General features: G+C 43.5%; 1 protein-coding gene across 1 annotated transcript in view; it reads left to right on the top strand.

The window, feature by feature from the left end:
* The window catches only part of LOC124776148 (PDF receptor-like), a 397145-nt gene extending 382283 nt beyond the window's left edge, over nucleotides 1-14862 (top strand). The window contains exons 14-16 of the mRNA XM_047250985.1: nucleotides 7066-7211; nucleotides 11796-11846; nucleotides 14846-14862. Coding sequence (XP_047106941.1) covers nucleotides 7066-7211; nucleotides 11796-11846; nucleotides 14846-14862 — 214 coding nt within the window. The remainder of the gene's footprint in view (nucleotides 1-7065; nucleotides 7212-11795; nucleotides 11847-14845) is intronic.
* Nucleotides 14863-15469: the final 607 nt, after the last annotated feature.

Genomic DNA, 15469 nt, shown 5'->3' with positions numbered 1-15469 from the left:
GTTCAAACCATTATCAGTACATCTACTATCCCCCAGGTCATCTATGCCGTTATCGGGTCAAAATTGATGTCTTTCCAGGTGTACTAATTTTTTTTCTGGTTGTTTGCAGTCTAGTTATTTTAAGGATGGATGAGGGGGAATTTCACGTACAGTATGATGGGGTTTCTATGGGGTGGCTTTGGTCGCCTGTAGCAACTGACGATTTAAATGGAATATTTCGCACGTAAGGCGATGAGATATGTGGAACTGGAACCATCTCACTGGCGACGCTATATGGAGCCGGCCGTGGTGGACGAGAGGTTGTAGGCGCTACAGTCTGGAGCCGCGCGACCGCTACGGTCGCAGGTTCGAATCCTACCTCGGACATGGATGTGTGTGATGGCCTTAGGTTAGTTAGGTTTAAGTAGTTCTAAGTTCTAGGGGAATGTTGATCTCAGAAGTTAAGTCCCATAGTGCTCAGCGCCATCTGCATCTGCTATGTGCATGACATGTTTGTTATAAGGCCACGCAAGATTCTTCGAAAAGCATTAACTGGAAAATGGGTTTCACCATGGATTTGGAGAGTGACGTCGGCCTTGAGTTCCTACACATCTACAAAAACCTGAAACCTGAAAACAGTACAAGGAGTGTATAGGAAACCAACCAACATAAACTTGTCTCTAGACGCTTCTTAGACCTACGGTACAGCCTAAAAGCACTGTAATAATCACGCAAAGAATACGGACGAGCTACTTCTTCCTCATCGCGTAATGTTAGCGTTTGTGATTAGAATAACCGAGCATATAGGCAGAATCCTTATTGACGAAACAGTAAGGACAATACAAAGACGCAGTAAACAACATGAATGCCACATACGTCCGAGACAAAAGAGAAAATCATCGGTAATAGAGCGCCTAACAAGAATCTGGCTGGTTATGTATTTCAGGAATATACGCGTGCTAACCACAAAAAGTAATATTTGTGAACGTCCGTGTTAGTGTGAGTACTTTCACTGGCTGTCATCTTACGGACTTATCTTCTGGGGCACGATATCTAAGCCAAATGAAGTTATTCACCAGATGGGAGCAGCATGAATACTGTGTAAAAAAGACAGCAACAAATTCTGCAAATGTCCCCTCAATAATCTTATATGTCTTTCTCTAACTTTCCAGTACAATTACATCTTAATTCTTTTGGTTACTGAAAACAGAATCACTTTCAGCTGAATTGTGATCCTTACAACCTCTTTTCAAGGCGCTCTCCATTCCTTTGAACACTTCATCCAAGCCCTTTCCTGTCTCAACAGGTTTACAGTGCAATTGGCAAACCTTGGAGTTTTATTTCATCCCATCGTACCTCTTTTCATCTTCCGGAGTCGTCTTTAGTGTTATTTACTTGTTCCTCGATGTACAGTTTGAATAAAATGGGGGATAGCCGACAAATCTTTCTTAACCGCTTCTTTATTGCTGTCTCTTCTTCGTGTTCTTCATGTCGATCCACGCTTAACATATCTGTTTGCGATACACTGCCGTCGCTATTGAATATGATGTAAGCCAGTTATCAGAGCAAGTATGTTTGCTAGTCATTTCTCTGTGTTACCACAAATGACCCTACTTCTCTCCATCTACACTGATGCAGCGGAACTTGTAACGATCCTAGTTACGTCTTGCTGCATCAAAGCAAAACTCAGAATTTCTAAAATCATCCACCAGCCTAGTGTCTGAAAGAGATGTTCCCGTCCCGTCACAAAGGTAAACGTGCATCACGGGTCCGCAGCTCTCGCTATTGGGCCGTACTGGAACTACTAATAAATTGGCGAAGGCTGACTTTTACTGAACAGGTAAATCCTGAGGTTTATTTGAATGCCATTTACTTTCACGATTATGCACATTCTATTAGACACAACAGAAAAGTGCGCAGAGAAATTGCGTGACGGTAAACGTACTCTTAAGAGAGCCACACTTTGTGTTACTCATCATTCTTATTATTTACAAACATTAATCCCTACACACTGCTACACACTGTTAAAGATGGTAGAAAATACGGTAAATGTTTCACAAATCAGATTACTCATACTAAGCTCAATTAATGTCTGCATAACATGCAGAGTTTCGCTCCTGAAAGCACTCTGACATCCGTTGAACCTTATTGTTCGGCCCTTCCTCTAACAACTGAACTCTTTGGCCCCTCTACTAAATACTGAACTGTCTAGCGCGAACCGCTTTGCAAGGCAGTCATGCAGCGCAAAACCGATGACATAACAACTGATCTCGCTCTTCCTCGTTGTTCAGATATTCCCAAAAATTTGACACTAAATTGAAGTTTTGACTATGTTGCGATCGCGTATTAAAAGAGATTCTCCACTATTATTCTAAACCAAATCTGAATGAAACTTTATCAATAATTAATGAATCAAAATATGGGTTTTGGTAAGTTATTCAGAGGGTGATTGATTCATCTTTTATAATAGCAACCAATTACATCAGAACAGTATATAATTGGAGCAATTTCCCACGATAGGTATATTTTTAGTACCTTGCTTCACCTTACAACATCGAGCATCATCTACTACATCTTCACTCATTTGAGATGTGAAATGAGGAAACGAGGTTTGTGGCTCTCATAGCCAATAATGTTACTGTTTTGACTGATTGCAGTGGATCTGATGTCTGTACGAATAATATTTTCACACATTCCATGTGGCTATGTTAAAATTGGGATTCAATTCCTTCACGTTGTCTGTATCACTTGCAGTCCTCACCCTGTGATCCGAGTTTGCTGCTGATGCTTGTGACAACCGTAGTTCTTTAATGTGGTGGTTTCCCGTTGCCTTCCACATCCTATGCCGTTGACCATCAGCTGGTTCTTCCACGTTTGGAAATTGTTTCTCATTTCCAGGGTAAGAGGCTGCCCTGTCCAGCAAATGCTGGGGTGATGCCATCCCGGTCATCCCTTGGTCCCTGTCTGCGTTAGCCATCACATGAAGTGACGTTGCCCACTCTCTATCGCGTGGAGGTGTAGATCTGGAGTTTCCCTTCATCGGGCCTAGGACCTTAACAGCATTTCCTAGTCCACTCCAGTTCTTTAGAGTAGCTTCAGTGTAGCAAGCTGGAAAATATAAAACTTGAAATGGAACGACTGAAATCGATATCCTAGGCATATCGGAGATGAGATGGGCCCAACCAGGTGATTTCTGGCCTGGAGAATACAGAGTCATTCACACCGGAACTGACCAGGATAGACCAGGAATAGGAGGAGTTGGAGTAATTTTGAGTAAAAACTATGGCTCATGTGTCAAGGGATATGTGCAATACAGCTCTCGAATAGTACTAGTCAAACTAGAAACCAAACTAAAGGACACTGTGTAATACTAATATACATGCCAAAAACCAAGGATGAAGATGCAGTCATTGACGAAATATACCAAGAAGTAAGTAATGCGATGAGAAATGTTAAGGGAGATGAAAACCTGGTTGCCGTGGGGGACTGGAACGCGATTGTGGGTGAAGAATGGGAGGAAGGAATTGTTGGCAAATACGGACTTGGAAGAAGAAATGAAAGAGGGGATCGACTAATCGAGCTCTGCTCGAGGAACCAATTAGTTGTTGCAAACAGGATTTTTCAACATCACAAACGAAGAAGATACACATGGAAGGCCCCTGGAGACCTGAGGAGACGACAGATTGATCAAATTCTAGTGAAAGCACGTTTTAGGAACCAGATAAAAGACCGCAGGAGCTGTCCATCTGCAGACATAGGCAGTGATCATAACCTCGTCCTGATGAAAAGTTCACTGAGATTCAAACGTTTGAAGAAGAAGCCAGAAAAACTTAAATGGGAACTAGAAAAACTGAAAACTGAGGGACTGGCAAAGCACTATGCTCATGAAACAAAAAACCTAGCTAAGAATTTTCAACATGGTGGAGTAAATGAATACTGGGATCAAATTAAATCTGGTATATAGGAAGTAGCAAAAAGATAGTTGGAGGAACTGAACCCAAAAACATGAGGAAATTGATTACAGCAGATATTATTGAGCTTATGGAAAACAGGAGATTATGCAAAAATGCAACTGATGGACAAGGGAAAGCTGAATACAGAAGACAGAGGAATTTAGTTAATAGAGAAGCTAGGAAAGCAAAAGAAAATTTTCTTGAAGAAATGTGCAGAGAAGTGGAAGAAAATATGCAAAACGGAAAAACTGATTTAGCCTACAGAAGAGCAAATAAATTTTTTAACAAACGTAGAACAACACTTTTTTTGGAGGAAGTAATAAAAAGAGAAGAGTAAGTAGACAAAGATGAGAAGGGAGATGACATTCTGCAAGAAGAATTTGACTGAGCTCTAAAAGAACTACGGGACAATAAAGGAACGGGTATTGATGACATCCCTGCAGAACTAATAAAGAATGCTGGTGACAGCATGAAATTGATGTTACTTAAACTTATTTGGTCTATCTATATCACAGGAGAGATACCGACAGACTTCCAGAAATGTATCATTGTTCCTATACCAAAGAGGGCAGTAGCTACAAAATGCGACCAATACCGAACTCTAAGCCTAATATCACATGCATCAAAAATTCTCATAAAAATACTTCTGAAGAGAATTGAAGAGAAGGTGGAGGCTATGCTGAGCGAAGATCAGTTTGGTTTCAGAAGGGGATTGGGAACAAGAGAGGTGATTCTGGCACTGAGACTCGTTATTGAGAAGCAATTACAAAAGAAATTAACCAACTTATACTGCCTTTGTAGACATGGAAAAGGCATTTGATAACGTTATCTGGCAAGAGATGTTCAGAATGCTGAGGAAAAGTGGAATGAAGTACAAAGACATTCGTATGATACTCAGTTTCTATAAGAATGAGGTGACAGTTATTAGGAACTGTCATCAGGAACAAGAAGCAAATAGTAGGAAAGGGGTAAGGCAGGGCTGTGCTCTTTCTCCTCTTATATTCAATGCTTGCATCCAGGAACCTATAGACCAAGTTCAAGAAACTACTGATGTGGGGATCAAAATTAATGGGCAGAATATAGATATGCTACGTTATGCAGATGATATTGCTACAGTCACGGAGACAAAAGAAGATCTAGAGGAAGTCCTCAGAACAATGGAAAAAATTACATGCACTCAGTATGGAATGAGAATAAACAAGAAAAAGACTAAAGTGATGGTATGCAGTACAGAAGCAGAATAGGAAGCTCTGAGGATGAGAACTGGAAGAGAGGAGCTGGAAGTGATAGAGGAATTTACTTACCTGCAAAGCAAAATCACAAGAGATGGTAGAAGCAGGAAAGAAATTGCGACCAGAATCCAAAAGGCCAAAATTGCATTTAATGGGAGAAGGAACTTACTCTCAGCGACAACATCGGTCTTAAAATAAGGATACGTATCATGAATGGTTTCGTTTGGATGTGGCCCTATACAGATGAGAAACTTGGACAATTGGAAGAGAAGAGAGAAGACGGCTAGAGGCCCTGGAGATGTGGTGCTATAGAAGGATGATGAAGATCAGTTGGAGAGACAAAGTAACAACTGAAGAGGTGCTTAGAAGAGTACAGGAAACCAGATCTCTGTGGAGGCACATCGAAACAAGAAGAGACAAACTTGTAGGCACATCCTATGACACAACATCATTGGAACAATAGCAGAAGGAGCTATTGAGGGAAGTAATCGGCGGGGGTGACCAAGGATATCATACATGCAACAGATCATGTATGACACGGGATGCAACACATATGTGGAAATGAAGAGGAAGGCAGACAGAAGAGAGGAATGGCGCTCTGCTGCAAACCAACCTCAGGGTTGTACACTAAAAGAAAAGAAATGATATTTTACTAATTTTCTACTAGCTCACTTCGTTGTTGCACCTTTCTGTTCAGAACAAATTTTGCAGTTGATTTTAAACTAACTTCCCTTAAGCTAGACACCTGAAGTTTTGAATATAGGTCGGAAATGAATGATAATGCAACATTGACAAGTTTTTTCTTCTGGTCTGTTATCAAGGGGTGAGGGTGAGAGAGGTTGCTAGTGCCTGACATCTAGGATGCCCTGCACAGCCACTGTGTTGTGTGGTTAGAAGTGCAATGCATTTGAGGGGTATATCTGTGGATGGTCACAGCTGAGTAAAGTGGGGGAGAGGGGTGGAGGACATGGACAGTAGGACAAGAGAAGATGAAAAGGGCAAACGCAGGAGGATGAGGAGACTGAAAGAGATGATGGAGGAGGGGATGGACAGACAGATAAGAGGAGTAGGAAATGTACAGGGAGGGAGGAGAAAATGGGCACTAAGAGGGAGGGGGAAGAGACAGACAGAGAGAGGGGGAAAGGAGGAGCTCTATGTGAGACACATGTAGAAGAACAAAGCCATTGGTATAAAGATAGTTCTGAGATGATAATCTCATTGAGAATCATATAAAATTAATTTTACTTGCCTCTTACTTTATGTTTCAGGAAAATAGCAGTTAAACAGGTTGATGTATTATTAGTGAGTAGGTATAACACTGTTCTATTTCTTTCATGATCAGGTGAAAAGACACAAATAACCATTAAATTTAACATAATGTTTCTTATAAAACTATCAGTATGTTGAATATCCATTGAAAAAATGACACAAGAGACTGAAGCACGTTTTTGAACAGGACTAAGCAGAAAAATAGTAGCCCTGAGGATTTCTGATTCTGGGTTTTTAATAGCTATAAAAGCACTTGTAATATTTAAATTGAAAATTACTGGGTTCATGCAGTACGTTATTGGTGCATGAATATTTCACCTCCTCACTATTATAGATTCGGATTAGAAACCTGTATGAAACTAGGAGATATTATTTTACACTTTTATGTCCAATTCGAAAATGTGGTACATTAAAATTTTATATTCATTTAAATAAATATTTTTAAATAAAATTTCACTCTCAGTTTCATTTTTCATGGTCTTACAGAGTAGGAAATGCATTGTGAATTGTCAGAGTAGATGTTGGTGTACTCCTATAAAATAGCCAGTCTACTGTGATGTTTGGTGTATTCCTAAGCCCTTAGTAAGTACGTTTAATTAACTGTAAAATTGAAATTCTGGTGGTATTTTCAGGAAGAGAAAATGTCGCGCCGACGAGAAAGGGGACGGCGAGGACTGTGAGGACGAGATGGAGAAAGAGCAGGTGGTGGTGGGGTCTGTGGCGGGGCCGGTGGGGCAGCCACGGCGCATCAGCAGCATCACGACGAGGCCCTCCACTGGTACGTGCCGCCTCGTTGTCAACACGTACACCGCGTAGCTGCCGGCACATACCTTACGCTTGCGACAACTCAGAGTCTCCTAACAACTCACTCATTTTTCAGAGCTGGCTAGCGACATGACATGGAAAGAGTAGCATCCATATTTGAACTGTGATTGGTAGCGTAGCAAAAGTTTTGCACTCGTAATAATTTCTGAGCTAAAGTATTAAGACCTTGAGAAATCAAGACCATGTTCTTGTCACTGTGGTCTTCAGTCCGCAGACCGGTTCGAGGCAACTCTCTTCGTTACTCTGTCCAGACCGATTCTCTTCATACTTGCACAATTACCACAATGGCACCGTCTGATCAAAAATGTCCAGATATCCATATGTAGTGTTGAATTGACCACTGGAAGTCGCAAGAGGCAGACCGCAAGTGTAAAAGGCGGTGGAGGACATTGTCTTGTCAGTAGAGACGCAGTAGCAGCAGAAACAACCCTTGAGGAGAGTACACTGATTTCGAATGTAGATTAGACACTAGATGTCACCAAAGTAAAAACCCTATCAGGGACATTTCATCGTTCTACAGCAGTTGAAGTCGAGTGGTGGAGTGACCGTGAAGCGGAAAAACGAGGAAACAAACATGTGTAAATCAAGACCAGGGAGATCTCACGTACCAATGAGCAGGACTGTCCCGCACTGCATACATTGGTTGTAAAAAATCGCGTTAAATCAGCAGAAGAAATCACTCGGGAGTTCGAAGGTACCAATAGCAATCTTGGTAGTACAATGATTGTTTGTAGAAAGTGAAAAATAATGGGGTAAATTGGTCTAGCAACTCACCATAACCTGCGTATTTCTGTTATCAGTACTAATCGACACTTACAGGGTGTTTCAAAAATGACCGGTATATTTGAAACGGCAATAAAAACTAAACGAGCAGCGATAGAAATACACCGTTTGTTGCAATATGCTTGGGACAACAGTACATTTTCAGGCAGACAAACTTTCGAAATTACAGTAGTTACAATTTTCAACAACAGATGGCGCTGCGGTCTGTGAAACTCTATAGTACGATATTTTCCACATATCCACTATGCGTAGCAATAATATGGCGTAGTCTCTGAATGAAATCACCCGAAACCTTTGACAACGTGTCTGGCGGAATGGCTTCACATGCAGATGAGATGTACTGCTTCAGCTGTTCAATTGTTTCTGGATTCTGGTGGTACACCTGGTCTTTCAAGTGTCCCCACAGAAAGAAGTCACAGGGGTTCATGTCTGGCGAATAGGGAGGCCAATCCACGCCGCCTCCTGTATGTTTCGGATAGCCCAAAGTAATCACACGATCATCGAAATATTCATTCAGGAAATTAAAGACGTCGGCCGTGCGATGTGGCCAGGCACCATCTTGCATAAACCACGAGGTGTTCGCAGTGTCGTCTAAGGCAGTTTGTACCGCCACAAATTCACGAAGAATGTCCAGATAGCGTGATGCAGTAATCGTTTCGGATCTGAAAAATGGGCCAATGATTTCTTTGGAAGAAATGGCGGCCCAGACCAGTTTTTTTTGAGGATGCAGGGACGATGGGACTGCAACATGGGGCTTTTCGGTTCCCCATTTGCGCCAGTTCTGTTTATTGACGAAGCCGTCCAGGTAAAAATAAGCTTCGTCAGTAAATCAAATGCTGCCCACATGCATATCGCCGTCATCAAACCTGTGCACTATATCGTTAGAGAATGTCTCTCGTGCACCAATGGTAGCGGCGCTGAGGGGTTGCCGCATTTGAATTTTGTATGGATAGAGGTGTAAACTCTGGCGCATGAGACGATACGTGGACGTTGGCGTCATTTGGACCGCAGCTGCAACACGGCGAACGGAAACCCGAGGCCACTGTTGGATCACCTGCTGCACTAGCTGCGCGTTGCCCTCTGTGGTTGCCGTACGCGGTCGCCCTACCTTTCCATCCGTCACATTCCCAGTCCATTGAAATTTTTCAAACAGATCCTTTATTGTATCGCTTTTCGGTCCTTTGGTTACATTAAACCTCCGTTGAAAACTTCGTCTTGTTGCAACAACACTGTGTTCTAGGCGGTGGAATTCCAACACCAGAAAAATCCTCTGTTCTAAGGAATAAACCATGTTGTCTACAGCACACTTGCACGTTGTGAACAGCACACGCTTACAGCAGAAAGACGACGTACAGAATGACGCACCCACAGACTGCGTTGTCTTCTATATCTTTCACATCACTTGCAGCGCCATCTGTTGTTGAAAATTGTAACTGCTGTAATTTCGAAAGTTTGTCCGCCTGCAAATGTACTGTTGTCCCAGGCATATTGCAACAAACGGTGTATTTCTATCGCTGTTCGTTTAGTTTTTATTGCCGTTTCAAATATACCGGTCATTTTTGAAACACCCTGTAAGAAAGTCTAAAGAGTGACGCCACGCGGCATTTGATGACTGGGAATGAGTGATTTGAGGTGATGGTGTAGCCTCTGGTGGTAAGATGGAAGGGTTTGGGCTTGTCAAATTCCAGAAGAACATTACTGCTATCATGTGTACTGCAAACCATGAAATTAGGAGAATGTGACGTTATGGGTGTGTGGTCATTATTTCCCTTAAGAAACTGGTAAACATGGAAGGACCTGACATTTTGTACAGCCTTGCGTACTGGATGTTGTAGAGGAAAAGTTTGGAGATGATCACTGCTTGTGTAATTATGAAAATGCATGCTGTCGTAAAGCAGTATGTGTGAGGCAATTATTTGTGGACAGGAAATTACCAAAATGGACTGTGAGAGAGAACGAATAACTCTCTCACTATTTTTCATATTCAAGGCTACTCTTCAATGTTGATTTTACACCCAAGACATCAATTTTGTGAGACGACCGCTAGTTTTCAACAGGAGCAGCCATATATGTTGTTAATACATGTGAGATATTTGTGGTGGCCGAGCGGTTCTAGGCGCTTCACTCTGGAACCGCGCGACCGCTACGGTCGCAGGTTCGAATCCTGCCTCGGGCATGGATGTGTGTGATGTCCTTAGGTTAGTTAGGTTTAAGGAGTTCTAAGTTCTAGGGGACTGATGACCTCAGAAGTTAAGTCCCATAGTGCTCAGAGCTATTTGAACCATTTTTTTTGAGATATTAGTGGCTGCTCCCCTTTGATTTTGTGGAGTTGAGAACAAGCAAGGAATTCGGACGTTTAACAGTAAATGCTGCAGTGGAAGTTTTGGACTTGGGAGGCACATGCAGCTTTTGGGGAAAGGAACATCTCGAAGCTCTTACTGAGCACAGGACGTTGGTCTCAAGAATTTTTCACACAGGAGTGCTTTCAGCCAAAGAGATGAAAAAACTGCATACCTGGATCTACCTCTTAGGCGCGTCTAGCCATGACAGGGCCAGGGACGCAACAGAAATGTAGATCGCTCGGCCAAGGCGTTCCGACAGTGTTGTAAGCACCCTTTGTGAACAGGGAAGGTGTCCATAAAAATTCGCGAGTTTCCATGTTCACCTTGGGCTGGGCATTGAAGTTTATGTAGAGTCTGATGGAAGTGATAACCTGTAATGGAGCCTATCAACAACACCCACTGTCGAAGGGCAAAATCAATTTAGCAGATGCATCGACCCGGTATACGAGTGGAAGGCTTATTATTTAAGGTGATTCGTGTCAGGGCGTAAACTCATAGTAGCCTCTAACTTCTCAGATCATCGTGCAAGACCAGTGTAGTCTTGCAACGGTTATGCTCAGAGTCTCAATTTGAACCCAACTCAAAAACTCTGACATGAGTTAGAGCGCCGCCTTCGCTCAGGACCCGTGTCTAATATGACTACTTTTTCCGATTTCTGCTCTTTAGGAAGTACTGGCTACAATTCCTCCACGGAGACTCTGACACCTGATTGAATCTATCAGCAGAGGTGAGGTTGTCAAAAAACGAAGGATGGATACAACCTATTTTAATGTCCACTGATAGGTGTGTCCATATAGTTTTGATCAGTTAGCGTACACCCAACTGAACCTCATTACACATTATAAGATTTCGCCTCCCTCTCCAATTCCACCACTCCCCCCCCCCCCACCCCCCCTCCCTCCCTCACGTGCAGACATGCTCTTCCTTCTACATATTAGCAAACTTAGTTCCTTGATACATCAGAATCCATCCCGTCATCCAAGCCCTTCTCTTAATCAAATTGTACAATCAATTTCATTTTTATGGCGTTTGATTCAGTACCTTCCCATTTGTTATTCGATCTGGCCAACTAAAGCTTCCTTCTACAGCAGTGCATTATGTCAGCCTCTATTCTCTTCTTCTCGGCACTGCTTACTGAAGACATTTCACAACTTCAGATAAGATTTTCTAAGGCTTGCATTTATGTTACTTGTCTACAAATTCATGCTATGCCGAAATACTTCTCATGCTATAGCCAGTCTGCATTTTATAGCTTCTCTCCCTCGTCCACCATCTATTTTACTCGTTGCCACTCTGGAACACACTGTTATTTTCGCTCAGAATCATTAAGAGGTCATTATCCTTCATGGTTCACACAGTTGCTGCCCCTAGTTGTACAGTTTAGAAACAGTGTGTACCGCGCCTGCCGGCAGACGGGGTGAGCCTGGGCAGCAGCGAGTCCGGCGCGGGGGCGGCCGCCTGCTGCGGGCTGCTGGGGGCGGCGCCGTCGGTGGCGGGGCGGCGCCGGTCCACGCTGCCGCTGGAGCTGCTGGCCGCCGACGGCGAGGCCGAGGGCGCGCCCATCGCCGCCATCTCGCCCTCCAAGCTGCCGCTGGGCCCCTTGCAGTGAGTACCCTCTCTGTCTGTTCACTTACACATCCTTCCCCAGCATCAGACAGCAGTCGAGGACTGAACATGCCAAACCCAGCTGTGAAGTGATTCATTTCTTAAACGTCCCTGGACCAGATCTCAAGCATTTGTGGCAGGTGACTAAATGTACGTATAGAGGAAGAGAAAGGGCCCCACAACATGTAAATCTGTACTATGAACAGTGGTCGCTGGAAAGACGACTAACACACTCACACGACAACATGATACGCTCACTTGCTGTCGATACCTTGTGGACCAAATACAGCCACTGTGCAGATAGATTATTAGACCGCTGGGCCTTAGCATTTTGCTGGCCGCTGTGGACGAGCGGTTCTAGGCGATTCAGTCCGGAACCGCGCTGCTGCTACGGTTGCAGGTTCGAATCCTGCCTCAGGAATGGATGCGTGTGATGTCCTTAGGTTAGTTAGGTTTAAGTAGTTCTAAGTTCTAGGAGACTGATGACCTCAAATGTTTAGTCCCATAGTGCTTAGAGCCATTTGAAAGTTTTGCTGCGCTTGAGGAATACTAGCACTGAGGAGAATGCATGCGGTAATTAGTACAAGCGACGAAGAACTTCACAGACATTACTACCGAAGCAGACGACAGAAGTAATGGTAATCGGTCAGACAGAGGAACAGGCGAAGAGACCCTGTTCTACAGGTAGAACTGTGATTAAGTATACACTCGTAAGACAGAGAAACGAATAACCAAGAAGGAATTATCCAAATGAGACAGTATTCGTTATTATAGTTTCAGAAATACTGGATGATTTATTCAAGTGAAAGAGCTTCACAAATTAAGCAAGTCAGGAACACGTGGATTCATCTCTGGTCCTCATTTAAGCTGTTTTTCTGCTTAGCAGTGATTACTGTCCACCTGAGGGCTGTCGTTCCAAATTCTGTCCAACTGGCACGTTACGGGAGGGGCCTGCTCATAATGCCCAAAACCTTCGGAACTGGGGAGAGATCTGGCTACCTTTCTGGCTAAGGCAGGGTTTGGCAAGTATGAAGAAAGTGGATACTGTCGCCGTTTGCAAGCGGGTGGTACCTTGCTCAAATGAAAACCCAAGATGGCTTTGCCTTTGATCGGAAACCAAGCTGGTCATCTAATATCGTCGGCGAACCGCAGTGCTGTAAGTGTGCTGCAGATGACAGCCAAAGGGGTTCTGCAGTGATAGACCACCACTCGTAGCTGTCGGACCAAATGGCGGATTGGCGGACGACAGTCGGATTGGTATCTCATCTCTGCATGGGTCGCATCTAGCCAGGTCTTTGGGCTAGAATCTCATTGCTTGGAGTCGAATTATCTTCAGTGATGAGTTCCACTTTGGACTGAGCCGCGATGACCAGCGATACGTGTCTGGAGACGCGCCAGACAGCAGTACGATATCAACCTGGCTGTCAGTCGCCAGTGGCCCGACAACCAGGAGTGGAGTGGCTGCCATTTCATTTAGTAGCAGGACCGCTTTGGTTGTCATCTGAGGCAGCCTTACAGCACAGAGGCCAACAGACGATATCCTATGTCCCGTTTTGTTGCCCTTCATGGCAAACCATTTGGGACTTACATTTAAGCAAGATAATGTCTGCCCACACATGGGGAGGAAATCTACGGCCTGTGTTAATGCTTGCCTAAGCCTATCTTGGCCAACAAGGTCACCGGATCTCTCCTAAATTGAGAAAATTTTGAGCATTATGGGCAGCGCCCTCGAACCAACCCATGATTTTGATGAAATATTTAGAAATTTGTAGTAAGTTCCTATGGGACCAAACTGCTGAGGTCATCGGTCTCTAGGCTTACACACTACTTAATCTAACTTAAACTAACTAACACTAAGGATAACACACACGACCATGCCCGAGGGAGGACTCGAACCTCCGACGGGGGGAGCCGTGCGAACCGTGGCAACGCACCCAGGACCCAGCGGCTACCCACTACCCAGCGAGGCATTTTGATGATCCAACGCCTCACTTTGACAGACTTTGGGACAATATCCCCCAGCAGAACATCCAACAACTGTGTCAATCGATGCCAAGCTGAATTACTGTTTGCGTAAGTGCCAAACGTTGTCTACTTCTCTAAGCTCTTTCTCTTTAATAAATCATCCAATTTTTCAGAAATAGTGATCGTCTGTTTGTTGTGCATGCACATCACATCGACCGAGTTTCATCCCATTTGGATGATATCTTTGTCTTACGTCGATTTAGTTGTGTTAGGTTGTATATTGACTTGAGTGTCACGAAAACAAGTATTCATGAGACAGTCATGTACACAGGGTGCCGCAGAAGGAATGATCATTATTCAGTTATATGACAGGAATTGTCATTCAAATCAAAACAGTAAATTAAACATGGGTTCAAAATTACATACTTAAAGAGCTATTAGCACTATTTCATCTCCGCTATCCTGAAACACATTTCTTCAGTTGAGAAAGTGCTCATAGCTCTTAAGGTATGATTTCTAAATTTTTATCGTTTTGAATGATCGTTCCTGTACGCCACAGAATATTTAGCATTGTAAGAGAAATACAGAAATTGGCACGCTGCTGTGTGGGGTCACCTAACCTAGATGTATCTGAGGGAGAGCGGCTCGGAGTATTTCTGACGCCCCTGGTTGGCGAGTAGTAGTAGATAGGGCGGTGGCTGCCCAGGAGCGGAAGGTTGAATGTCTGTGAGGTACTTCCACCTAGACACCAACGGTGGCGATATTCTATTAATCTAAACTCTTTCCAGTTTTCTTTTTTTTCTTAGTACATGAGTATTAAGCAGTGTTTAATTATTTCCATTTCCAAGCTTACACATATAAAAGCTGTAACATTGTTAAAACTTTGTTAAAGTGATACCAAATCAATAGCATGAGAAGACGATCTGTCGCGGTCACTAGGTGGTAGATCATTTGTAAATGGCTGCAGATAAGATGTGTTGCTTGAGGCTTTCCCGGCGGACATGTTGAGATGTTGGATGTCATAGGGACAACTCCACAATATCGTCGCTATTGGCCATCGAATTCGGCGCCTCCACTCACGCGCACTTCCTGCCTAAGACTGGCATAAATAGGGGCTCTAGTGATGCCTTAGTAGTGTGTTCGTCGCACCTGAAGATGTCGGCCAGTTGCGCTGATGAAATATTGTGGAATTTTCACTATGACATCCGACGTCTCGCCCGAGAACCATATATATAAGATAATGATGAAAACTTAGCTACCCAGCGACTGACATGTTCTCGTGAAAAGCTTCGTGATATTGTCTGATGCAAAGGTTTCACCAGTGTAATCACAGTAGTCGAACTGAGAAATTTGTGTAGAAGGAAGGTAATTTCAAAAAAATCCTGCACAGCAGAAGAGATATTTCATTTGATCGACTAGAGAAAATACCACACAAATTCCCGAGAACAGCCATATAATTCCCTTTGGAATCAAATAAATTGAAAGTCCAAGGAAGCCAGGCTGTAGGAAAAATATG

Source organism: Schistocerca piceifrons, chromosome 2, assembly GCF_021461385.2.
Source record: "Schistocerca piceifrons isolate TAMUIC-IGC-003096 chromosome 2, iqSchPice1.1, whole genome shotgun sequence".
Classification (NCBI taxonomy): domain Eukaryota; kingdom Metazoa; phylum Arthropoda; class Insecta; order Orthoptera; family Acrididae; genus Schistocerca; species Schistocerca piceifrons.
This window is presented reverse-complemented; position numbering and strand designations above follow the sequence as displayed.